The sequence below is a fragment of the Ictalurus punctatus genome, chromosome 11 (assembly GCF_001660625.3).
Source record: "Ictalurus punctatus breed USDA103 chromosome 11, Coco_2.0, whole genome shotgun sequence".
Lineage (NCBI taxonomy): Eukaryota > Metazoa > Chordata > Actinopteri > Siluriformes > Ictaluridae > Ictalurus > Ictalurus punctatus.
Window position 1 is genome coordinate 7,683,342 of NC_030426.2, and position 26,297 is coordinate 7,709,638.

At 39.3% G+C, this 26,297-nt stretch overlaps 1 protein-coding gene across 9 annotated transcripts in view; it reads left to right on the forward strand.

The window, feature by feature from the left end:
- Positions 1-2,387: 2,387 nt before the first annotated feature.
- The window catches only part of ralgapb (Ral GTPase activating protein non-catalytic subunit beta), a 51,661-nt gene continuing 27,751 nt past the window's right edge, over positions 2,388-26,297 (forward strand). For 6 of the 9 annotated variants that reach the window (XM_017480217.3, XM_017480219.3, XM_017480218.3 and 3 more), the window contains exons 1-9: positions 2,388-2,534; positions 8,260-8,467; positions 15,453-15,655; positions 17,292-17,458; positions 17,687-17,873; positions 20,071-20,202; positions 22,599-22,777; positions 25,354-25,404; positions 25,945-25,992. In XM_017480217.3, the coding sequence (XP_017335706.1) occupies positions 8,291-8,467; positions 15,453-15,655; positions 17,292-17,458; positions 17,687-17,873; positions 20,071-20,202; positions 22,599-22,777; positions 25,354-25,404; positions 25,945-25,992 (1,144 nt within the window). In that variant the 5' untranslated portion in view covers positions 2,388-2,534; positions 8,260-8,290. The remainder of the gene's footprint in view (positions 2,535-8,259; positions 8,468-15,452; positions 15,656-17,291; positions 17,459-17,686; positions 17,874-20,070; positions 20,203-22,598; positions 22,778-25,353; positions 25,405-25,944; positions 25,993-26,297) is intronic. The other 3 variants (XM_017480225.3, XM_017480226.3, XM_017480227.3) reach the window with 1 other exon arrangement.

The window sequence follows — 26,297 nt, forward strand, 5'->3', positions numbered from 1 at the left end:
AACCTCTGACCACAGAGGTGAGGAACGGTTTGCTTATATTGCTCAAGCATGTGTTTATTCTACAATTGCCTCTTTATAACCAAAATAATATGGGGACTGGATTTACTTGGATTCTTTAAAACCACCAGAATAGTTGATTCTCAAACTAACATGCATTATTCACCAACTAAACTGTTTTGTTTTGCTAGCTGTGAAAAATAGTCCTGCCATGCAATACTTATATGAATCAAAATAGAGTTGCCATGGTAATGGTTGCAATACTGATGATGGCAGATCTGTGCAGGAACATCAGCATGAGGCCCATTAAAGACCAGTTGTAGAATAAACTTATTTGAATAGGTTCAAACATGATTCTTTGTTGATTGGTGCAATACTTTTATAGGTACTGTTTTTGATCCAACCAATGGTAGCCTTAACCAGCTATGGTATTGTGTGCAATTATGCAATTTAGTAGTATGGGAGTATATGCTTTTGACTGGAGTACTTGATTCTGGCATAAGAGTGTGAGGTTTTTGCAAGTTGTGTGTACCGTATGTGTTAAACTACCAGGGGCTGAGGGAATCACCCAGATACCTCCTTATGCATATGTGCATGCATGCTGAGGCCTTTTATTTATTTATTACAGCATTTGCAATAAACACCGCCGTCTTCCAGCAACCTTTCCTTTAGTCACAGTGGGGGAAATAAGTATTGAACGCATCAAAAAAAAAAATAAATAATAAAAAAAAAATCAGTAAATATATTTCCAATGAGGCTATTCACATGAAATTTTCACCAGACATCAATATTAACTCAAGAAATCCGGAAATATAAAGAATTCACAGCATTAAAGTCCATAAATAAATTTATGTTTAATAAAGTGGAATGACACAGGAAAAAAGTATTGAACACACTAAGAAAAATCAGTTCACCAAGGCATGGTAAGGCAAGGAACCAGCTGAAATCCATAAGTAATTATACCCTCTATCCATGCAAATTAATATCAGCTGGGTTAGTAAATTGATGGTCTATAAAAAGGATTTTTGTTACCAAGGTGTCACACAAGAAACATCTCATGATGGGTAAAAGCAAAGAGCTCTCCCGAGACCGTCACAACCGTATTGTTGCAAAACATATTAATGGAATCAAATACAGACATATTTCAAAACTTCTGAATCTTCCAGTAGACCATTGGGGCCATTATCCGCAAGTGGAAGCAACATCACTCCGTCATCAACCGGCCACGCACAGGAGCTCCTTGCAAGATTTCTGACCAGGGAGTCAGAAGAATAGTCAGAATAGAAGCCCAAGAACCAAGGACCACCTGGAAAGAGCTCCAGAAACACTTGGAGGTAGCAGGTGCCATTGCCACAGAGAAAACTATAGGCAGTGCAGACCACCGCCGTTGCCTCTATGCACACTCACCCTGCAAGACTCCATTACTAAAGAAAAGGCACATCAAAGCTCATTTAAAGTTTGCTACAACTCATTTGGACAAGCCTATGAAATACTGGGAGAGTGTAGTGTGGTCAGACGAGAGTAAAATTGAGCTTTTTGGCTGTTATACTACACACCGTGTTTGGGGAAGAAATGGCACTGCACATCACTCTAAGAACACTACACCAACATTGAAGTTTGGAGGTGGAAACATCATGGTGTGGGGTTGTTTTTCATCACATGGTACTGGCAGACTTCATATAACTGAAGGAACGATGAATGAAGCCCTTTACCGAAAGATTCTTGAGAAGAATCTGCTGCCATCCACCAGGATGATGATGAGACGTGGGTGGACTTCCAGCGGGACGATGGTTTGTTTTTTGGTTGTAACAGTTGTAGACACGACACCCCACCAGTCATTATTACATTTATTACTGAGTTCCTCGATTATTTATCTGTTATATACTGGTCAATTGACCTGAATGGGGTTAAGACAAACTTCAACAACTCAAAAACAAGCCTGTTTGTAAATAAGGTCAACTTGGACCAAACGTGTACACAGGCAGGCGCATATATGGCGCTAATAAACCGACACAATATTATTGTCCATATTTAAATAATATTCATGAAATAAGTCTGTATTGAGAGAGTCCATGGAAGGTATATTGTACTTAAAGGGCTCCCTGGCTACAAAATGGTTAAGAAACACCGTTCTTTAGCATTTCATGCATTTTCGACAGTAAAAGGTTACTACTAAATGATTAGTAATGCGCTGATAGTCGTACTAATGGACCAGGGTTGAATCCTAAACAGCATCCTATCAGACAAAAAAGTGCACTACTGAGGATGTTGATAAAATTGTGCACTATTCAGTGCGCCTTTATAGTGACTAGTAAGCTATTTGGAATGCAGCCTCGGTTCCTGTTTCTCAGGCCTCCCTCCCTAGTTGCTGAGCTCCGTGCAGCGCCCCCTGGTGTTGATCGCTCTGTGGCCAAACGTCTGCGCTGCACAGCCATGGATGTAATCTAGCTAGTGACAAAGATGCTGCAAAGTTTCTCCTCTTCGTCCTGCCCGATCCATTGAAAAGCCACGAATGCGTGCTATGACATCGGAAGCAGGTAATGATAGCTTTTCGCTCTTCTTGTTAGTTAGTTCGCCAGCAGGCTTTGTATGTATATATACACACATATATATTTCTATCCCTGCAGGATTGTCCCGCATTGCGGCCTACAATAACATAACCGATGTAGCTGGCTAAGCTAACAGTGTTGAAGATACCAATCGAGTTCACCTTGTCACCGAGCTGCTCATGTTTTCTTTCTTTTTGTAAGACGAAAAAAATGTTTCCTGCATGCCGCAAACAAACCGTTTATTCATAGAGTACAAGTCGTTTCGAAACGCGGGCTGGAGCTTGAACTGTCAGAGAATCTGAATGATCCGTCAAACAAGGCTAGGCTCTTGTGCTAGGTGCTAGCTACTAGCTAATACTGGTACCAGAAGTCCTCCTATTTGAAAGAAACTAGCTAATGTGGGGAGAAACCGGGTTTTTAATGTGCTGATAGTCATCAGGGATCCCCGAGGTTTCATTTCAGGAGTTAAAACAGCTCGATAACAATAACAACAACAACAACCACCAGTTTAGCTCAAGCTAATTTTGTTTAGATGGATTTCATCTTAACACGCTTGTGTTGTTGTTGTTTATTATTGTTATTATATAACTCACTTTCCACAGTGGAAAGTATTTAACAGGTTTGTTTGTTTGAGGGGGAACGCTTTTGGTTTGAACGCGCTGAGGAAATGAGAGATAGTGGTATTGTCGTGATTAGCTTCCTGTCTCACCGAGGCTGTGTCCCAAATCACACAGGACATTGGTAAATAGTGTGTCCAAATCAGCGTCGTAGTGTTTTAGTGTGTTATATAGTAGGACAGAGTGCTGTTTGAGACGTAGCAGCCTCTTTTCTGTTGGAGCTAGCTGAGCTGTGGCTACGGAAGTCACACCTGCAGTGACAGTGTTTTAAAGTGTCCCTTAGTGTTATGGACACCAAATACGATGGTATAACTTAGTAAATTAGTTTGAGGGATATCCTCATTTTAATTTTATGGTTCGTCACTTCCTGGAAAGCAGGTTTTTTTTTTGTTTGTTTTTTTGATGATTCATCTTGTACTAGTCTTTTATATAGCCAATGAAATGCCCTGTAGTAAGTATATGTCCCGCCCCCTGAAGTAGGTCTTGCTCTGAAGTAGTGACTGTTTGCAGAAAACATCGAAATCTCGTTGCGTCTTCGCCTGTGCGTTTTCGCCTGTGCGTCTTCCGAACTTTTCAGACTTGGGCCTTGTTAAGTGCTGGTATGTCTGCTGCATGTACAGAATAATTCCAAAATCTTCTGTGAGCTATGGACCCCTAGCATATTTTGAACAATCCACGAGGAGCCCCTCACTCCATGACAACTTTAGGACAGGGGTTCCCAAACTTTTCCAGGGCAAGGCCCCCCAAATGGCATTAACATTTGAGCGAGGCCTCCATTTTGCAAGATGTCTTTAAAACATATTAAAAATACAGACTTCTGAAAATATTCCCCCTTTTTTTTTTATTATTAATCTTACATCTTTACATTGCATTAGGAATTCATTGTGTGATTGTGTGTGTGTGTGTGTGTGTGGTTGTCTGAGAGTGAGAAAGAGAAAACATACTAGTTGGAGGGATGGGCACACCAAATTGAGGCCCCCCGGGCGCTCCCTGGTGGCCCCAATTTAAAAACCACTGTTTTAGGCTATATATTTAAACAGTTATTTCTATATGTGTTCTTTTATCTTATTAATATTTAACATGAATAATATTAACATTGGACAGTTAAAATTGACTCAAAACATTTCAAGATTTAATTTTTTACATTTTATTGTTGCTGTGACATTTAGTTTGACTCTCTGAATGATCTTTTGTTTATTTTATCCATCAATGCGACACTTGAACTTGTCTACCACTCATAGGTTTTTGCAAATTATCATTTCATTCGTAAATAAATTTAAAATAAATCCATCAACGAATCGGATCGTCAGCTCCCCTAACGGGATATTTGTGAACGCACGCGAATGACCAAATTGGTTCATTTTAAAACATATCTTACATTGTTCTGACATTTGGCATTTGATGTGTGTATGGTTTAACTATATATTTAACTATATATATATATATATATATATATATATATATATATATATATATATATATATATATATAATGTAATATTATTTAAACATTTTAAAAACTTTCCCACGGACCCTCTGCAAATAGTTCCCCTTCTGAAACAGGCCGCGGTGAAGGTGGTGCTGAGAAATCCTCTGTAGTTGACAGAAAAACATCTTGCTAAAGTCTTCTCACGGTTCTCCGTGTTTAGCTAAGCAGCTGTCAGATTTGTTTAAGTAGAACGTATGATAATTTTTAGCTAGACACAAATCAGAAGAGTACACGCGTACTGTGTGCGCAGAGCCTGATTTAATTCTTTTGCATTATTTAGTTGTTCCACAAGGTGGCAACAGTGATGCATGACCGTTGATTCTCAAGGTAGTCGAAGAAAAACAAGTGCAGGTTAGAAAGTACCCGCTTTTGTCTAATCCTAGTCTTAAAGAGTAAAAGGATTTGTATACGGGTGTTAATCGTGGTGAGATTGGCCGAGCATTGTTCTTCGTGGTGTTGTGATTCGTCTTCGTTGTCGTCCTTCACACCAGAAGACCTGCTTTTCTGCTCTGAACTGACTCTAGGCCAGAAACAGTAGTGCAAGTTGTCATAACGTGCATGCGTCGACCGCCTGTATACGTATACATGTGTATACGGAGTATACTTTGAAAGGCTACGCATACGACTGTGCGCACACGCTAGCATACACGTGGGAAAAAAATGAACAAAGTATACCAGAGGCTAGTGATAGCAAGTTCGGATCATTGAATCTCGTTCAGCAAAATGAATGAATCTTTTTTTCGAGCCATTTCGTTCATTTCAGCAGAATATAATTAAAATGTTACATGTTAAATTCCCTAACACATGTAGTACTTAACAAACTATAAAATAAACTATAGGCTAATGCAGCCGAGAAACAGCAATGATTAATTAATTGCTTAACTGGGTCTTCAAGCTATGCAGTCTGTTAGTTCACCTCACCTCCTGATCCGAGTCGTTCAGTCATTTTGTCACGTCACATTTATCACGTCTGTTCCCCGGAAACAGAAATGATTAGTTCACGTCTCGAATCTTCGGGTCCGACTGGTTCGTTCATCCCGTTTCAGATACTGCATGGAGCATTGCCTATGCGGTGGTCACCGGAAGAGCGAACGACTCGAACCCCGAAGACTCGAGAGGTGAACTAATCATTTCTGTTTCCAGTACAGAACCTATGGGGATGAAATGAACGAATCACTCTCTGAGACTACTTGCTGTTCCCGAGTCATATTGAAGATCCATTCAAAATGAGCGAATCGTTCATGAACGACACATCACTCCCAGAGGCTTGAGATTCAGCCAGGGGTGTGGCATATCTCGAACACTTTTGGCTTGAGTGATTGGGTTTGAAGATTTATCATCACGATAAATATTTGCCGGAACTAACGGTTACATGCAAAAACCCACACCGACTGCGGCGGTTGTGAAGACTCCGCTGTCATTATACAGTACGAGAGCGACATCTACAGGTGAAGTAAAAACTATCGCTGACAGATTTTCTTGTGTTATTTGGAGTGTTATGTTTTGGTTCAGTTTGGACGTATATCTTTTCTTTACTTTGATATTTATTAATAGTTAATAAATAGATTTATTTCATTTAGAAAAGCACAGTAGATCTTCATGGTACTTTTTATTTTTGGAATAAAGCTCAGCGTTATTTTACTTTGAGTGTTATGTTTTCATTCAGTATCAATCTTAAAAACTATCGGTCGATTAATCGGTTATCGGCAGGTACCGCCCGACTTCAGTTATCAGTATCGGTGAAATCTGCGATGGGTCGACCTCTAATGGCTAAGTCAGTTAGTCAAGCACTTCAACACGCCGTCAAGCTGACTTCCTGTTTCAAACGGAAACAAGTCAATATACAGAATCAAGTCACGGCTCTCTAATCGGTTCATTGGGAACTGAAGCTGGGTTAAGGAGCCAGCTGTAGCGTTTCCGTCCTTAATCCTGTTGGTTTTTTAAAATATTTTCTATATTTTACACGAGCAGCGTCGAACAGAGCTTCCTCGTTTTACCTGGACGGCCGCGGCATGTCCAAGATGAAGGAGCAGTCTACAGCTACGTGTCCCTGTAACATTCTTGTTACTTCACTTTAAACATATTATTCCATTCTGCTTAACCTCACAGCTCGTGAAGATGAGTTTTACTACAGTCTGTTTACGTTCACAGCAAGGAGAGGAGAAAAGAAAGTCTGGAAGCAGCCTGGAAAGTGTCAGTTGTGTCACTGGAGTGTTTTTATACACGCTACACCCCTCCTCCCTCCTGAACCTCACCTGTGTAGTCATGACAGAAATATGTGCAGTCAAAGAGTTTACTGTGGTATTGTTCAACGTTGAAATGTTAATGATTATTCAGCTTAGTGTGGCATCGGCAAAATGACTAAATCATGAACGGGAAAGTTCTTTTATGGCAACTCTCTGAAGAACATGGCTCTGACTGCTGTCTTACTGTGTGCCTCGATACTGTGTTTATTTAAGGATATATATATATAAAATATATATTTACTCACTGCAGTGAGTGGCTTTGCTGCTTCACAGCTCTGCAGTCCCTGGTTCAGTCCTGAACTCAGGTTTCTGTCTGTGTGGAGTTTTTACATGAGTGGGTTTCCTCTGGGTTTTCACGTTTCCTCTCACTTGGCAAAAACAAGCCAGTTGTTGGATTGGCTACATTGAATTGCTCCATATTTGTGAATGAGTGTGTGTGTGTGTGAATGAGTGTGATCGACTAATATATATATATATATATATATATATATATATATATATATATATATATATATATATATATATATATATATATATATATATATATGTATATATGTATATATGTATGTGTGTGTGTAAATATGTGTGTGTGTGTGTATATGTATGTGTGTGTGTGTGTGTGTGTGTGTGTGTGAATATATGTGTGTGTGATGTTACTTGTGATGCACTGGGATCCCATCCAGGTTGTGTTCACGCCTCACACACGGTGTTCCCAGGATTGGCTCAAGTTCCACTGCAATCCTGACCAGCAGGTACATGAACTTGGGCGGTACGAAATAAAAAACAACATGGGATTTTCATGATCCCTCTTATTTTGTTAACAGAATTAAGATTTAGCAGATTCTGCAAGGGGTACACAAACTTTTGGGCACAACTGTGTATATATATATATATATATATATATATATATATATATATGTATATATATATATATATATATATATATATATATATATATATATATATATATATATATATATTAGTGTGTGTGTGTGTATATGTATGTATATGTGTGTGTGTATAAAATATATATTTCGCATAACCACGGGAAACCCTTGGTGTAATGTACAGTGCTGCAGTTCAGATTCATGGCCTGGACTTGTCAGGTGAACAGCACAGAAACATATAGACCGTCTTGTTGTAATTCTCTGCTTGTTTTTCTCTGAATGCGGTGTTAAATGACAGAAAGGGTTCATGTCCTAGCGTCTACATCTGTCCAGGTCGAGTTCCAGTTAAACGTGGCATTTAGACCACAATTTCAGTCAGTTCCTGTTGCTAGTGAATTGGGAATTATTGTGTCATTCTGCAGCTGTTTGATGAGATGGTCACCTAATTGTGTTTTGGTGTTCTCTGTGTTCTCAGAGCTCAGCTGGATGCAGTAGAAGTCTCAGCCATGTACTCGGAATGGAGGTCTTTGCACCTGGTGGTGCAGAGCGATCAGGGTCACGTCAGCGTCCTGCACTCGTACCCGGCCACTGTGGGCCGTGACGTTGCCAATGCGGTGGTGCGCCCACTGGGTGCCACCCTGGGAGCTCCTGCCTCCGAGTGTCTCCTCAAGACAGATAAAGAGGTATGCTGGGACTGTGTGTGGGTGTGTGTATGTGTGTAAAAATACCATCTATTTAAACTGATCACAACACAACACACCCAACAACCATAGAAAAGAGTTGGCGTAAATGATTAAACACACATTTATAACTTATTAGGCTCATTGAGAACGTGCTGCTATAACTTCGAATTTTTATTTGATTATTTCTGTGAACCTGTTGACAAATAAGTGACTGATCGGATTATAAAGAGACTAACAAATATCGTTTGGTGTTTGTTTATTGTCTTGTTGCTTTTTCCCATTTCTGTGACCTCATTTCAAACTAAACCTTTCACATCTTGTTACTCTAATGACTTTCTCTACTAGGGAGAATGTAGAGATTGTTCCCAATGACAAAATAAGGAATTCCTTAAATTAAAACACAAGAAAATTGAGAATGTATTTGGATCACTATCTCTATTTTAACCAGTGGTTCTCAAACTGGGGGTGTCTGAGAATGATCTGAAGGGGTCACGAGGTGAATTCCAGTATTTTCTGATTACAATAAATATTTTTTATGGGCTGGCTGTGGATCAGGTGGTAGAGCGGGTTGTCCACTAATCGTAGGGTTGGCGGTTCGATTCCCGGCCCACATGACTCCACATACCGAAGTGTCCTTGGGCAAGACGCTGAACCCCAAGTTGCTCCCGATGGCAAGTTAGCGCCTTGCATGGCAGCTCTGCTACTATTGGTGGGTGAGTGTGTGTGTGTGTGTGTGTGTGAATGGGTGAATGAGACACAGTGTAAAGCGCTTTGGATAAAAGCGCTGTATAAGTGCAGACCATTTACCATTTTTCAAAATAAAGTTAAGATTACAAATAAATATTTTCTGATTTCTAAAGACAGAAATGATTCGAGTGTTTTTAAAATAAAATAAAAAAGTTAAAGCGCATCTATTATGGTTTTGAAACGTGCTTAGTTTTGTTTTAAAGGTCTCATACAATAGATTTACATGCACCCAAGGCCAAAAAACACTTTAATGTGCTCATAATTTAAACTGCATTACCTTTTTCCCCCCAGTGTCACAAACGACTCGTTCAATGATCCGTTCTAAAGGATTCATTACAAACTCCTCCTTTCAGAGAGCGTACTCTGATCTGATTGGCCAGTCGTCCCAGTCCGTTGTGATTGGTCGCTGTTAATTGGGCCGTCCGCGGTGCAGGAGTAGCGGTGTTGTTTCAGCCCCCAATGTTTTCACTATTGTATTACATTCTACACAGGAAGAGATATCTATACAACTCTTACACTATTGTGTTATTGTTAGTTATAGATTGTGTCGACTAATCGCTGCAGGCTTAGCTCTAGCATGAAATCATGTCTGGGTTCTTTTCATTGTTAACAGACTGTCAGCTGACATGCCTCAATTAATCAGAATTTGTCCTGTGATTTTGTCAGTTCTCTCAGGTAACATTCAAGCAGCTGGACTATAGCCCATTGTTTTGTCAAGGCAAATAGCTTCCCTCCTCACAGCTGAGGAAGTGAAACAGAACCAAGCCGACATTCAGTGTAGGTTTTATTTTGCTTAGATGATAATTGAAGTCATCTGTACAATTTGGACAAAAGCGCCAGCCGTGCCGTTATATTTCCACGTGCTGGAATTGTAACATACCTTCCACACAGTATATTAATATTGTCTTGACCGGGATAAAGATCGGCCAGCGCTGTTTGATCTTAAATGATCTACGTAGCATGTGCAGATGGGTGACAAATTTAAGAGAAACCGTTATCTGTTATATAGAGTCCTAAGGGTAAGGTCAATTCTTTTGTCGTCGAGATCACAAGATGAATGAGACGATGGATCAGAATTTCAGCTTTCATGTCCTGATATTTACATCTAGATGTGTTAAACATCTTTGTGTTTCTTGTTGCCCAGGAGTGCCCTGTTAGATCGATTGTTTACACTTGCTTCGAACTGTGCGTTTCACCTGTGAAGACTGTTGTTAAAAAGGATAAACCAGCATGAAGACTAGAGAGCTGTCTGTGGGAGAAAAGCAAGCCGTTTTGAAGCTAAGAAAAAAAATGGGAAAATCTACCACAAACATTAGGCATAGCCAGTACAACAATTTGGGTATCTTGAGTAAGAGACACCAAATGGGTCAGTCGAGGAAAACAGCAGCAGTTGATGACGGAAAGATTGTGAGAGCTGTGAAGAAAAACCTGAGAGTCAGTGACATCGCCAACAACCTCCACAGGGCAGGGTTGAAGGTATCACTCCTCAACAGTAAGAATCAGAAAACCAGATTGAAATACAAAGAGGAGACGGAAGGGAAAAACCCCCTAAAACAAGCAAAATCTTTTTCAACACTTTTGCGCATCTAAAAATTGACTGGTCTGACACAAAAGGTGTTGAACACACCGAGATGTAAATATAAACAAACGAAAGCTGAAATTCTACTAATCTAAAACTCAAACGTCTTCAGTGTATAGCGACAACAAACGAATTGAACACCCTTGCGGTTCCAATACTTTTGTAGAGGACTGCGTCTCTGTGCAAAAGTGGTGCTCATTTTTCCAGTACAGCTTCAGGAACTTGTACAATTTATACCCCGGTGCACTGGCGCTGAAGCTGTCTGGCACGTAAACACCTTACCAACGTTGTGTTACAGCTTTCCTGTAATTTGTCACTTTTTCATTTGTAGATCTTTTGTACAGCGTTGGGAATTGCTCATGACATGCAGATCATTTTAATATTTTGTTAAAGGCTGCTGTTATTATAGACCTTTAACCTTAACACATAGGACTGTCTACTGTGCAGTTTATAGTCACAAGCACTAACACTAAAGGCCACGCTGGATCTGTTTTGCTAAAGGCATTTGGCATCCAGTCTGGATGAAACCTTTGTGTGGTGTATTTACATAATTTTGCCTTGGAAATTTTCATAGGGTATGCATAAGAGACTCGTTGCCCTTGTTGAGCCTGCTGATGTTAAGCAGATTCTTTAGTCATGTATCAGTGTTAACATGAGCGCTTGAAGCACTTCCTTTTATTTCTGTGGGTTTTTTATTGTGAGGTGTGTGGTATTGCAAACTCTGACCCTTAAGTCTAGTATTGTGTGTGTGTGTGTGTGTTTCACTTCCATGTTGTGGAGTTTTAACTTCCCCATCTGTTATATTGTATTTGCGGTTCCTGCAGGCTTCTGTGCAGGCTGATAACAGTAGAAGGATATCCTGTGATTTCCCTTCGGTCTCTGTCTGGATCTGATCTTTATCGATTGTCTCCACCCCCGAGCTTCCACACGGGCCTCAGGCTATTTGGATAATGCGAGTGAGTGCCAGGAATGTACTTTTGGTGCTTTTTCTTTGTAGGCACTGTTTTTAGGTCAGGTACTTTTTGGTATTTTACCACAGATCACCTTCCGTTACGATCACGTTGACATCATATTTTCCTCATTGAAATTTGGTTAAAGAAAGCTATAGAAGTGGCGCTATAAATCCTAGGGTATAATTGTTAATATAGATTTGAGGTCCTCGACGTTTCACAGCTTGCAGCCCACACAAGCAACCGCAGAAGCTACTGGGGGCCCACGTCAGGTCTGTTAAAATACGGTTAGACAGTTGTGGACATTGGTAATCAGTGAAAACAGGAAAAAGGCCTAAACAGCTTCCACTCTAGCTGTGGAGCACAGGTTGAAAACCACTGCTGTGGACCCATTATTTGTCAAAAGAAAAGGACTTTGTATCATAAGCAAGTTTCATGATTTGTATCCAGTATAGCATGAGCATTATTTGTCCAAAAGTTGCCCAAGATCTTTACAATGGAGAACATAGAGCTAGTTTTCTTTTACTATATGATTGTTGCGGTCATTTCTCCAGTCGCGACGGTGCCACATTAAGTTCATGTATTAAAGCTCTCTGTCACTGCAATGGATGTTCATCACACTGATCTTATAGAGGGCGTTTCTGAGACAGAATTTAGTTTGAGTCGTGCACACACAAGGTCATTTGTTGGCAATGAGTAACAATGCTTTATATTATTACCCTAGGACAGTTAATTAGTTGCGATGATGTATAACCCTAGTCTCTAGTCTAATTACCGGAGTTGGGTAAATACACTGCAAAGTGAAACTCATAGTTCTTTCAGTAATTTTAGAGCGTGTCAATGTATGACATGATTAGAAGAAGTTGGATTTATAATAAAACTTGCCTCACGTGTTAACACTGTTTGTAGGACTATCAGACTGAAAAAATATTAAACTTTTCTAACTTGGCTAGTTTGGTGTCGCTAGGCAAGGGGAGACACAACTGCGCTATCACTGTATGGGTTTAGCTGCTACAGAGCCATGCAGAGTACATTATCTTTCCTTATGCTCTGCTCATATCATGTTCACGTAAACTGGAACTCGTATACATTTACACACCTTGTTTTCCTGCTCAGCATCAGAGGATGTTTCACTTTAAACCCCTTTACTGGTTTAAAAATAAATGAAAAAAATTGGCATATATCCATTTTTCCTCACACTGACTGTGCGAGTTAGCGTTTGGCAGAATTGAGAGCTGTCAGCCAATAAGACACGAGTATTTTCCTGTAAACCCAGTCTGATTGGTTTCGCCTCCGTTCACTGAAGATATAAAACTACAACCTAATCTATAATCTCTTTTGAAAGATAGATAGATAGATTTTTTTTTTTTGCTTTTGTGTTTTTGTACTTTTTTTATTTACTTTTCATAACTTTTATGATTTAAAAAAAAATTACTTTTATGACTTATAAGACTATGTAACGGACAGGTATGGAACATGAATGATGAAAAATGTTTCTGAACACTAGAACTACTTTGAACAAGAGAACTAGGCTGTAATAACGTGGACTATTTTACATGTAAAACATGTTGCATTACATTCGTCTTGCGTTTTAAAATCATTCGCATACGAATGATGTAAATCGGGACGAAGGGCGCGTCTCGTTATCCATGACGTTGTTAAATCACCGGCTCTCAGCCTCTCACTGAACAGAGCAGATGCAGAGAGAGGTGTGAGTGCAGCGGGAAAGCAAGACCTCACGCTTGCAGGACAGTACTGGAGACATTTGGGAAGTTGCTAAGGTTTGTCCAAAAAGTCGCTAGATTTGTCGCTAGGCGCTTTGTTTTTGCAAAAAAAGAAAAGTAACTAAAGGGGTCTGAAAGTGTCTAATTTGGCAACACTTGGTCTATAATTTCTCCATCTGGGGATTAATAAAGTATCATCTTATCTTAACACTGGTCTGCACTGAGAGCTAGATAAAATGCAGGCTAAGCTCCGCCTCTCCCCAGCAAAAAGAAAATACAGAGGGAGAGGGAACGTTGGGTTTTTCCATTTATGCACATTCTATTCGATGCCCTGTATGTTTTTTATTTTCTCTTCTTGAAAACAATTTGCGCCCCCCTTCCGATCACTCTGCACCCCCCAGGATGAGAACCACTGTCTTAAGGCAATGATTAGATGGTCAGGTGGGCACGATTATGGTTCGAGCTTAGCCTTGAATCCCAATTGGCATACTACTCGTACTAAATAGTATCCGAGATTAGAACCAGTATGTCCCATCACAGTATGTTGAGTATCCCAAAGGTGCCTGGGTGGTCTACCATTCCTGGTAAATTTTTTGAAGTGTGGCTCTGTGGACACTTTTTTCTTTTTAGCTAATATTTCCCACAACTCCTTGCGTCAGGGCGGAGGAGATGTGTGACGGTGTGCTTCGCCCGAATTCACGGATGCGAGGTATAAATGAAAAGTGGAAAATGAATTCAGTTGAATTCTATAGTGTAAATTATTTAAGGAATAACGATCGAAGAAAAGCAGAAATGCAGCGAGGAGTTTGTTTACAGTGACGGTGTTCTCTTCCGTTACTTCACGCGTCAGTACGTCGCATTATTTGCAATACTCTTTTAATACACACTCAAAAGTATGTACTTTTTCTTCATTTAAAAAAAAAAGTACATATTTTTGGTACATAGTAGGAGTATGCCAGTTGGGATGCAGGGAAAGTCTTCAGGAAGGTGGATCTCGGGGAACGGGGTTGGTGACCACTGATCTAAACGGTGTTTTGAAATGTCTAGAGACGTAACGAAAAGGAGGTAAACATCTTGGCTAGAAACAGTCGGCGGTGACTGTTTAGTTAGTAAGGAGAGCAGTAGTCATGTCTGTTGTTTCCTCTTTTGTTACTTTGTTGCTTCAGCAATATGTTTAAATGCCCCCCCCCCCCCCCCCAAAAAAAAAAAAAAAAAAAAAAACATTACAGTAGAAGCACTTTCATTTCACAGTTTAATTAAGCATTATTGCACGAGTGCGGATATACCGAATATGAGCAGTTTGCTTCAGCATAATCACGTTTGTGAGTGTGATATTGCTTTTATAGAAATTTGACACGATATGGTCGACTGTTATGTTTATTTTTTATAGCCCCATCGGCTGGCTAGCTAGCTAGCTCACCCTGATTTGTACGTTCCCATTAAAGGTGCTTCTGGTGAAATTGGTTTCCCTTCCTCACCTGACAAGCTTTCATATTTTAAGTCGAAATGATATGGTTTATATATAATTTTTATTTATTTATTTATTTATTTATTTATTTATTTATGTTCATAGAGTTTGTAAGGTGATTTGGGAGCCTGGTAAAATAATGGAGAAATAATGGTCTTGTAGAAGTCATCAGTCAAAGATGTTTGGTAAATTATTTTTAAAAATTTTCTTTAGACATATACTGTGTAGAACTATGATTTATATAACGGATACCTAGGTAGCTTGATCTGACTTGTCACTAGTCAGCATATGTAGACAGTAGATTAAACTACTGACGTTTTAAAAAAAAATTGATGTTTCAATTCAGTGCACCCTTTTAATAATAATAATAAATTTCTACATTGCAGAGCTGGGACACATGATGGCCATTAAACATCATTTAACGTTTAACTTGCTGTTACCATTTTTTGACGTTTGATCAATTGCTTGTGGAAACAATTGTCTCTGATCTTTCTCGTGACCTCGTGGTCGTCTTTAGGTGAAATGGACTATGGAGGTAATATGTTACGGTCTGACTCTTCCATCGGATGGAGATACAGTCAAGCTGTGCGTGGATGTCTACACGGACTGGATCATGGCACTGGTGTCACCACGAGACTCCATACCCCAACCCATCATCAAAGAGCCCAACCTTTATGTCCAAACTATCCTCAAACATCTTTACAACCTCTTCCTGCCAAGGTAATAATGTGCGTGATCGATCGAATGCAGGAATGTGCTGGACTTTATATCGAGGCTGTGTAGTTTGTATAATTGATTTCGCCTTTACTAGCAAGATCAATTATAAAAAGTTATTTCATTTTCACGTAAGCTTTTAGTACAGTTGAATGATTTGAGTATTTCCAGTGACTGGAGTCAGTTCATTTATTCATTCAGACTCGCACAGTTTTCCTAAGTCGGGTAAGTCGTTGAGTTTCTAGCACGGACATGCGGTAGCTTGCATACATGTTATCAGGTGACCTACTAATGATCAAGTGCAATTTGCGCAGTCTGTCTTGTGATTTACTGATTCAGGATTGAACTACACAAGGGACATGAACTAGAGGTCGACCGATTGATCAGTTTGATTGCTGGAACTATCGGCAAAAATCCACAACGATAGTTTTTCCAGTTGCGTCAATCACGTGATCGGCTAAGAAGGGTTCGTCGTCATTATACAGTACGAGAGCGGCCTCTAGAGGTGAAATAAAAACTGACAAATTATGTTGCGATATTTACGTAGTGTTTAGTTTTTTTCCATTCATTTTATAAGTCTCTGTTTTTATTTGTTATTTGGAATGTAACTGTTTTAGTTCCATTTGGACATATATCTTTTATTTACTTTAATAGTTATTCATATTTAATATATATTTATTCATATTTATAGATTTATTTTATTTTAAGAAGTACAGTACATTTTCATGGTACGGTCAGTACTGTATATTTTTGTTTATAAAGTTGAGCAATATTTCATTTTGAGTGTTATGTTTTCATTCAGTATCATTTTTTAAAACTATCGGTCGATTAATCGGTTATCGACAGGCACCGCACAACTTGGTTATCAGTATCGGTTTAATCCGCTGTCGGTCAACCTCTAGCATGGACCAGGTTCGACGTACACACAATATACTGGAAGGCATATACTTACACAATTCGTGGATGTTTAAACACAGACGCAAACCTACGTAAAAGCTGAACCTACTCATTCACTGTGTGAAGTTCGTGAGTTCGTATTCCAGCACCACCAAGCTGCCAGTGCTGGGGCTCTTGAGCAAGGCCCTTAACCCTCAACTGCTCATTTCTATGAGATATATGTAAGTCGCTCTGGATAAGGGTGTCTGCCAAACTCACTGACTGAATAAATAGGTATGTTTTGTTTGCAAACAAAACATATCTAAGCATTACATGCAAATAATCTGCAGAACTTTTTTTTTTTTTTGCATTTGTTGTAAGCCTGTTGTTGTTTTTCCCCAAACCAGCCATAAGTCATTCCTGCATTTTATTGCCACGTAATACTGTCTTACTTTCTCTTGTGCCTTTGACTAATGATAGTGATTAGTATTTAACGTATTTTTCCAGTCCAATCCACCGACATATATTTTGTGCTTTGAATGTATGCAAATGTAAGCCTGACAGAACACAGTCCAGTGATCAGTTTTGTATGTCAGCCAGTACTCAGCACTGTGATGCTTAATTTTAACAAACAAATAAATCCGCAAGTTATGTTGTAATCTATAACGATTTCACCCTGCTCTGTCTAATTTTCTGCACACACGCACGCACACCAATATGTGATGCAAATGTTAATCACTTCTCTGTGTGTGTGTGTCTCTCACAGGCCTGAACACTTCAGCCTGATGCACTTCAAGCTGTGTCAGCAGGTGCTGTCTGCAGTGCAGAAACTCGCCCGTGACTCCGCCTGTATGGCCAGAGAGACGTGGGAGGTGCTGCTTCTCTTCCTGCTTCGTATCAATGACACGCTGCTCGCCCCACCCACTGTAGGAGGTTTGTAGCCATGCCAACATTGTAAAACACATGCCTAGCACATTTCAGTCTTTTTTCTTTTCTTTCTCAATTCCAAATCAGTGCTGTACAACCTCTGCTCTGTGTTACTGGAAGTTTTTCCACATGACCTCTTGTCATGCTTGATCGTACTATGAACAAGTTAAATCGTTTAGTCAATACTACATGCTCATCTAGTGTTTACAAGCCCGATGTACTTGTCCCCTGTAGGTGGCACAGCTGAGAAGCTGGCTGAGAAATTGATCAGTGTACTGTTTGAAGTTTGGTTCCTGGCCTGCACACGCTGCTTCCCAACACCACCATACTGGAAGACAGCAAGAGAGATGTTAGCAAATTGGAGACACCACCCCCCTGTGGTGGAGCAGTGGAGCAAAGTCATTGCTGCTCTCACCTCCAGGTGCAGTTCTACATGACTTGATGTGAATTAGTACTAGAGATATAACAGTTCACTCAGTCGCAGCACATGTATATAATATATATATATATATATATATATATATATATATATATATATATATATATATATATATATATATATATATGTATGTATGTATGTATGTGTGTGTGTGTGTGTGTGTGTGTGTATATATTGTTTTACCAAAATTATGATTTTTTTTTTCTACTTAACTTTCACCTCTACTTTTAGAAAATCGATAGATAGATTTTAACCTGAACCAAATGGAAAATATTTTTTACCTAATTTTATTTTTAATTGAGCTTTATATCGTTTAGATGCTGCACAGCTGAAACATTTACTCAGAATTTGCATCTAGATGAACTAGATAAACTTACCGAAGTGAGTTAACTGCCTTCTATATAACTACCAGTAGTGCCGATGCTAAAAGACAAGATGAAATCAACAAAATACTGTTTAATTGCTACTTGTATTGCCGGGCAGTATCTAATAAACTGACAATCAGTACGTTTACATGGGAAACCATATTCCGATATTAACCCGATTAAGACGATACTCTGATTAAGAAGCTACCATGTAAACAGTGATTATTGGTCACTGTAATCTGACTAAAGTCATACTCGGAGTGAACACAAATGGAATTAAGACATGTGGAGTATTCCTGTTTTAGTCGCGTTATTGAGGTGCATTACAGACATGTGCACACCTTAATCACATTATTAACATCATGTGGGAGATTTCACCACATTTTGCGACAGGACACGATCACACACGGCAGCGCTCAACCGTTTTACGGCAAACAAGAGAGCACGGCTGCGTCCGAAACCGCGTATTTACCTAATATACAGTAGGCGAAATACATGTATTTCTGCTACCGTATTGTATGTAAGTACGCGGTTTAGGACGCAGCCCACGGCTTCAAGCAGTCGTCTATTTGCACGTATAGCATGACAAATATTTAACTGCACTTGAAGCTTTCGTAAAATAAAAAATGAAAGAAGACGGACTGTATGTGGATACGTGAAATCCTGGAGGGAACGTCGGACGGCGTGGCGTGGGGACGTAATGACGTGTGCCGTTAATCGATCTATCTTCTATAACATTTACATGTTATAGAAGATAGATCGGGAACATGAAAGAATATTATAAAAGCGAAAATGTGAACACCTTAATCAGAATATTGTCTTATCCAGAATAAGGTCAATAATTAGATTACTGCTGTCCATGTAAACGTAGTCAATGACAGCCCTGGATCAAAATCATTAATCATGTTCATTGTAAACATCACTAATAACTTTAGCATAAAATACGATTGCAAACGTAGGCATAGGTTGGGTGTTCGCTTGCTATAGACTGGCAGCTCAGGATAGTTAAAACAGGTTATTATAATTTTGGATAATTTCATTAAAATCCCAGTGAAGCGCCCAGAAACGTGCAGCGTTTTGACGTCTGAAATCAAGAAGTCAGGGCGGGGCATATTAAATGGCTCCGCCCTCTTTTTAATAGCCAGTAGAGTATAGTTTACCTCATAGCCCTTAACAGTTGGATTTTTATACTGTTGGAGGCGGGACACTTCGGATTCTAGAGAGCATTTGATTGGACAGAAAATGTGCTGAGGTGCAGAATGATGTCATCAAAATTGTTGATCCGTATTGGTTGTAGAGAGAGCCTTTAAGTTTTGAATGCATATCTCTTCTAAATGTGAGTTTTCTCATTATTTTGGAGCACACTAGCTTATAGATAACCTTAAGGCTGACATATTCGTACTAAAAAGCACAAAACATCCATTTTGATTTCATGGGAACTTTAAAAGCCGGTTAAGCTGAGATAATATAAAGACGATGATATAATTAAACACGGAATGACTAGTGCATGTGTGAGACCTCTGAATAGTCTGCCAGTCTATATTATATGAATGAAGATAGACGTAGACATAGTGCTAATATCGGTAATATTCAAGTATTGGTAATATTATTGCTTTTAGACAGTCAGTGTGGTGTTGTCTTATGATGGAATTTGAATGAAATCTTAAAATGCTCAAAATCTTTAAATGTAGTTTTCTCGGATCTCCCTTCTGGAGGCGCGCAGACTTTATGGTTTCGATATGTGCAAATGAGGAACATGTTTCATTACAGGAAAGAGCTGGATAATGTATGTCATTGATCTGTTTAATTTTCAGACTGCTGAGGTTCACATATGGACCATCCTTCCCTCCTTTTAAAGTGCCAGAGGAGGATGCCAATCTCATACCTACGGAAATGGACAACGACTGTGTAGCCCAGACTTGGTATCGCTTCCTGCACATGCTTAGGTATTTAGCCGCACGTTACAGATTAACACCCCTACGTTTCAATCATCCCCCCCAGGCCATTGTCAGAGTAGCATAATGGTATCAGCTTTAAACTATATGCTAGGGCAGCGTTTCCCGACCTTTATTCAGTCACGGCACCCTTTGAAAATTCGAAAAAACTTGTTGCACCCTATACAAGCACTGATGCTAGACAACGTTAGCTACGTGTGAATGAAGTTGATGGTCCAGAAGCATCTGGAGATCTTCTTTTAAGAAATCTGTCCATATTCTTTTGCACTACACACGCATAGTCACACGCTAATTATTAGGATAAAACACATACTGATATTGACGTGCTGCCGACAGGTCAGCGAGGGGGGTCGTGGGGTAGGGAATTATTGTTGTTATTATTATTTTTAAATATAATTTTTAAATATAATTTTTTTTTTTATCAGACGGCACCCCAGTTGGGAAACCCTGCGCTAGGGCATTGCCTTAAATGTGAGTCAGTGCTGGTATAGAAATAGATTAACATACAGATTACACGTTTCCGTTACTAATTTCAGTCTGTGTTTCAAGGAAATCGGTTTTTGAGCCAGGTCTCTGAACAAGCACCAGAGTGGAATTCATGTAGAGAAATGATCAAATCTGTGTGTACAGGATAAGTCTGCACGATCAGATAAAGTTTCAGCATACATTAAGCTGAGAAGAATATCTGATTGTCCAGTACTACTTCTAAGTTTTTTTTTTTTTGGATGCTGTGATTATGTGAGCATGCACTATAGCAGCTCAGTCTTGCCATCTATGATGAGATGTCTCTACCAGATATTCTGAGATACGTGTAGCAACTTCAGGGAAAGAAAGCAAAGCATGAGTTGAATGTTATTGTGTTTATGAGGAACCATGGGAAGATACTTCATAGTTTAAAGAACTAGTATGAAAGGAAAAGGGATGAGGACCGATCATTGTGCCTTGTGGAACACCAGTGCACAGGCTATATCTAATATGAGCATGTCCGTGTCAGTGATTCCAAGGTTTCCAAGATAAGTGGATATTGTTGTTAACTGGGTTAATGAGAGGCCAAGAAGGATGAGGATTGAAACGAGTTTGTCCTATATAACATATATACAGTAAGGGCAGTTTTTGGGAAGTGTGCTGATTTGATGCACATCTTTCTCACCTTAAACCAGTTTCAGGATCACGACCGGTTAGGCAAGACGACATGTTTAAGGGTTTTTGATAGGAAATCAAGACAGGCAGCTAAAGCCAGAACGGTATAATGTGGGGGTTTTCATAACAAGTACCAGGCACTCTGTCTTGTTGGGAGTTGGTACAGTCCCTGCAGTGAAGGAGCCACTGATCATCATTTGGTAAAGGTGCATGAATCGGGTGGAAGATACAGTTTATTTATAAGTACGGAATATCGTCTGGAAAACCAGGAGGAAATCATGTTACAGAGTTAGGGAATAAGGGAAATATGGACTAATATGGGAGTTGAGGTGAGGGAAAAGATTGGCAGATGCTGTTAAACCTCTCCTTCATGAAAGTGATGACTTCTTTAGGGGATTGTGGTGGAGGGAGAAGAGGCCTGCAGAGGGAATTGATGAAAAGCGTAGGTCAGACACACATGCTTCCAAAAAGGTCTTGCAGCAGTTATTTTAGAGGTTAATTTTTTTATTTATTTATTTATTTATTATTATTATGTAAAAAAAACAGTATAAGACATCTGTATTTAGTTGGGATTTCCTGCAGGGACATGCTACAGAACTGATAATGTGCCTCAAATCCTGGATATTTACCAAATTAACTCAAATTAGGGCTGCAACTAATGATTATTTTCATAATCGACTAGTTGGCTGATTATTTTTTCCATTAGCCGATTAAATCGGATGGGGAGAGCAGACTTTCAATGCCATTTTTTTTCCCAGTACCATGAAAATGTACTGTACTTAAAAAAAAAAAAAAATAAAATATATATATATATATATATATATATATATATATATATATATATATATATATATATATATATATATATATATATATATATGTGTATCTATGTATGAAAAGATATACATCCAAAAGGTAGCACTCCAAATAAATAAAAATAGATACGTCCAAAATTAATGTGAAAAACACTTCAAATAACACAACAAAATTCATGCTCTCGTACTAATGACAGCAAACCATTTTCAAAAACTTTTTTTGTATAATGACAGCAAACCCTTTTCACCCCTTCCCTCAACAGACACAACCGGGAAAAACTATTGGTGCGCATTTTTGACGTTAACCAATAGTAAAACCGATCAATCAGTCGACCTCTAATTTGTACATTTTACTCAGGAACGTTAATTTTTTTTTTTAAAATCTCAAGTTCATAATTATAATAACATTTTTTTGTCATTCTTTCCCTTCAGTAATCCAGTGGATTTGAGTAACCCTGTGATTGTGAGCTCCACTCCCAAGTTCCAGGAGCAGCTGCTAGGTGTGAGCAGTGTGCCCCAGGAGGTGATCCAGCACCCCTGTCTCAAACAGCTGCCTCAGATCTTCTTTAGATCCATGAGGGGCATCAGCTGCCTGGTGGATGCTTTCCTAGGTAAGATCGGTTGAAATTTTGCTAATCCATTTGAACTTGATAGTGAAACATGAGCATTCTTGTGCTTTTTGGTGCCTATTATTTTATGTAGTGATGCATCAATACCAATATTGATATCGGGTATCGGTCACATTCTCGGACTTGTATGATTTGAGAATACGAATATCCGATTGCAGGTGATGGTGTGACGTAAGCCTAGTGTACGTTGCACTAATAAAGAGACAACACAAATGGCGATCTGTATGTACGGTCATGTGAAAAAATAAGTACACCCCATGGAAATTATTGGCTTTTTGGACATATTTGCACAAGCAAACATTTGATCCTATTTGAAACAGTGCCTATTAATAAAGGTGACACACTCTGTTCACAATTTAAATTAACAAAAATCAGTCACATGGAAAAAGTAGGTACACCCCTACATTTATCACACTTTCAAATCCATAAAATTAGAATCAGGTGTTCAAGATTGGGTTCCAGTGATTAGAACCTGCTTAGGGAGTGCAGGTGAAACCTGTCTTATCTAGTGTCGGGTGTTCCCTTTGTTATTGAGGTGTGGGGTGTCATCATGCCAAGGTCTAAAGAGTTCTATAAGGCCTTCAGAAAAAAGGTTGTGGATGCCTATGAGTCTGGAAAGGGATTTTAAAAGATCTTCAAATTATTTGTAATACATCATTCCACTGTAAGGAAAATCATCTACAAATGGCGCAGATTTGAAATGACTGCCAATTTGTCCAGGACTGGCCATCCCAGCAAATTTATCCCAAGAGCTGACCGTCTGATGCAAAAATAAGTCTCCAAGAATCCCAAACTTTCATCACAGGATCTGCTAGTAAGTCTTGCAACTGTTGGTGTCAAAGTGCAGGCTTCTACAATCAGAAAGAGATTGCAAAAATTTGACCTGCATGGGAGGCGTGTCAGGAAAAAGCCTTTGCAAGACCACAGTTTGCAGATGAGCATATAGGCAAAGATCCGGCCTTTTGGAATAACGTGCTCTTGACAGACGAATCAAACGTTGAGTTGTTTGGCCACAGTAACAGCAGACATGTTTGGCGCAGACCAAAGACAGCTTTTCAGGTGAAGCACCTCATACCAACTGTGAAGCACGCTGGTGGAAATGTTATGGTTTGGGGTTGCTTCGCTGCATCAGGGACTGGACAGCTTTCATTCACTGATTCAACTATGAATTCTGCATCATATCAAAGAGCGCTTGAAATCTGTCCGAAAGTTGAAGTTAAACTGAAAGTGGACCTTTCAACAGGATGATGATCCTAAACACACTAGCAAATCCACCAAGGAATGACTCAAAACGAAGAAATGGATGGAGTGTTATGGAATGGCCTAGTCAAAACCCGTATTTGAATCCCATTCAAATGTTGTGGGGGGATTTGAAACAGGCAGTACATGCAAGAAAACCCTCAAACATCTTGCAACTGAAAGAATATTGCATGGAAGAGTGGTCAAAATTTCCAGCAAGCCTGTTGGACAATTATGCAAAATGCCTACAAAAAGTTATCTCTGCTAAAGGCAGCAACACTATCTTCTGAGGCCAGTGGTGTGCTTACTTTTTCCGCAGAAGAATATCACTATTGATATTTCTGTTGAATAAATGATTCAAAAACCTAATTTTCAACTTTATAAATAGGCATTGTTTCACAGATGATCAAATATTTGCTTGTCTAAAAAGCCAACCATTTCCATGGGGAGTACTTATTTTTTCACACGACTATATGCCACCGTAATGACCACAATCTAAGCAATGCACTCAGAGAAGAAACTGTCAGGCGTGAGAGTACGAGTTCTGAGAGTACTCTAGTTCTGCGAGCCTTGAGACTCATGTATTTCCAGCGACTATACTTCGCTTTCAAATCAGTGTGCCGTTCATGCCGAAGCCGTAATAAATTAAACATCAGCATGAGGAGTTCACTGCTAAGCAGCACAGAACAGCAGCCTATGCCGCCACTGACAACGAGGGATTTGGACACAATGAAGATGATGAAACGTCCTTTACTGTACAGAAGTGCGTTTCTGAAGTCGAACAAAATAGTAGCCTGACTCAATTGAATGTAAATAATATTTAGCTATCTGATGCAGTTCATTTAAAATCAGCTAACTAACGTTATAAACGATGCGCCTAGTAACCTAAAGGCCACTATGCAAACTGGGGAAACATAAACAGAGCTAAATAAAATGTTCCCTGCTTGATTAATAGTTACTAAAATTAGTACCTTATTAGTATCAGTATCTGCAAGTTCCAATAAACATGTACTCGTACTTGCTCTAACAATTGGTATTGATGCATCGGTAATATTAAACGTTATTAGTATTTATATTCATAACAGATAAATCTAATACAAAATATTTATAGTATTTATACGATGTTACGCTCCGAATGCATCACTCCAAGAAAACCACCACGTTTACCCGTTTAAGAAAATCATATTGTCTTAACAATATGAGCATTGTGATTTTTGATGATGATGATTATTATTTTTTAAAAAATGTGTAGTTCTGTCGTAGTTTACATCTTCATAATTATGATTTGTCCCAAAGTACAATTCTGTTTCCTCTTCTAGGTGTGGCAGTTTTTAAGAAAAACACCAGTCATGAAACTCTGCCCTCTTATGGTACTCAGTGAAAGCGCACCTTCTGTTCCCACTCCCTTCATGTAAATCTGGGGCAATAGGGGTTTACTAATATCACGGTTAGCTGTAAAAATGACTCTTTTCCTGCACATATATTATTCAACTTAGAACTCGGTGACTTAATTCAGTTTATTCGGTTAGGACTGGCTGGTTTGACTAACTGCAGAACAAGTAAGAATGCTGATTACCAACAGTGACGCCAGGACCCCTGTGTTCAATGTGTATAGACATAGTGTCTGTTCTTAAAGCTTGTCACTACTGCATGCTACACTTGACACGTACAATCAGACAGGGGTATATTTCAACCAGCTATCGATAGCGATCTTCTAAAAACTTTCAGGTTTACTCCACTTTCCATGCATGACTATATGCTTTAGTTTTCAGGCTAATTGCCAGTATGTGCCCTGTAGGTGTAATTACTAATTGCTTAATGCTTTGGATTAGTCACTTCATGGTCTTGTGTGTGGGGGTGCAGTGTGTATCACCGTGCATCAGTGGAACTCATGTCTTTCTTTTTCTCAGGAGCAACACAGTCTAGGAGATATATTCGAGACAGACTTCCCTCTCTAGGTATTCTAAACATGACCAACCTAATCAACTAGTGACTAACCAAGTACGGGGTTAGACATACATCACCGCTGATTTTTATTTTATTTTTTTTTGGGGGGGGGGGGTGAAGTAATGTGTTGATGGCCTTTGAGGTTGTATTGAGGCATCAATGAATGTATCCTTGCATTCCCTGGAGTCTTGGAGACTGTAGTGTTTCAGGGATTAGAAACATTGGCCTGCAATAGAGGGTATGCACTGACGTCACTTTCCCGCCGGAACACGCCCCCCCCGGCCAGGTAGAGCGGGAAAACATCCAGCAAAATGGC